Source organism: Sinocyclocheilus grahami, unplaced genomic scaffold (genome assembly GCF_001515645.1).
Source record: "Sinocyclocheilus grahami isolate Dianchi unplaced genomic scaffold, SAMN03320097.WGS_v1.1 scaffold43.1, whole genome shotgun sequence".
NCBI classification, from domain to species: domain Eukaryota; kingdom Metazoa; phylum Chordata; class Actinopteri; order Cypriniformes; family Cyprinidae; genus Sinocyclocheilus; species Sinocyclocheilus grahami.
The window spans coordinates 1,645,372-1,646,536 of record NW_015505222.1 but is presented as its reverse complement, the minus strand read 5'-3'; the positions used below and the strand labels follow the sequence as shown (position 1 = coordinate 1,646,536).

The 1,165-nt window shown below is 42.6% G+C and overlaps 1 protein-coding gene across 1 annotated transcript in view; it reads left to right on the top strand.

The window, feature by feature from the left end:
- LOC107582356 (serine/threonine-protein kinase tousled-like 1-B) overlaps positions 1-1,082 on the top strand; it is a 19,783-nt gene extending 18,701 nt beyond the window's left edge. The window contains exon 21 of the mRNA XM_016268151.1: positions 150-1,082. Within this exon, the coding sequence (XP_016123637.1) occupies positions 150-314 (165 nt within the window). The 3' untranslated portion in view covers positions 315-1,082. The remainder of the gene's footprint in view (positions 1-149) is intronic.
- The last annotated feature ends 83 nt before the right edge of the window (positions 1,083-1,165 follow it).

The window sequence follows — 1,165 nt, the reverse complement described above, 5'->3', positions numbered from 1 at the left end:
TCGAACACATTGGCCAAACAGAAAAACTTATCGGCCAATGCCGATCTTTGAAAATATATACAAATATCGGCCGTTATATCGGCCTTGACAATATATCGGTCGACCATTAGTGGAAACCACGGTCTGATTTTCTTTCTTGTCCTCCGCAGGCGTTTATCCGCCGCTGTCTGGCTTACAGGAAGGAGGATCGCTTTGACGTCCACCAGCTGGGCAGCGACTCGTACCTTCTTCCTCACATGAGACGATCCAATTCATCGGGGAACTTGCAGGCCATGCCCGCAAGCCCCGCCTCTTCAGGAATCATCTCCTACTGATTGGCTGATCGATCTTGATTGACGGTTCTGATGGCGAGTACCCTCCCTTCATCACCTCGGGGTGGACAGGAAGGGGGAGGAGCTATACATGTCAGCTGTAGGACACGCCCACAGCGGCCACAGTGACTGCCATTGATACTGGGGCAGGAATGGCTGATGTCATTTCCTGTGTGGATCCAGATGTCAGTCAGAGCTAGAACCTTTTGAAAATGGATATTTGTTTTTTACCCAAGGCATTTTGTGGAGTAGATTTGGGAGGGTTGCGCTAACGTTTTAGCTACTTGTTGATATCCTCCCTGAGCTACACCTCTGTAATGGGGTGTTTTGTTTTGTGTAAGTGTGAAATTTAGAGACAATTAATTGTAGTGTGATTGGAAATAGAAGAATGAGTGTTTTAATGTGACACAACCGTGTCTGTAAGAGAAATTGTGTGTGCGCGCGCGCGCCTGTAAATGGATGTTTTACGCCACAGCGTTATATGTTTGCTGTTCATAACATACATGTGTTGGGCACAGATTGCAAACAGTGGCACAGTGATTGACAAGATTGGGCACAGTGTTACAAAAATGCTGTGTCTATTTTACTTCAAAGTAACATCTATGAAAAATGTCAGTTTGTTTAAATAGGCTTAATATTTGCAAAATGTGGATCGGTGAATCTCACCAAAAATGTCCAGGTCACATTTCACCCCAAAATCAAGGGGGAAAAAAGTTACTTGATTTCCGTGAAAGAAATGGAAGTGTTTTTTTTTTTTACTTGAAATGTTCATGACGGTTAAACATTAAAAAATATATGTAGTATTTTTATATTGCTTTATAAAAATTATGTATTTAAATGTGTGTGTGTGTGTG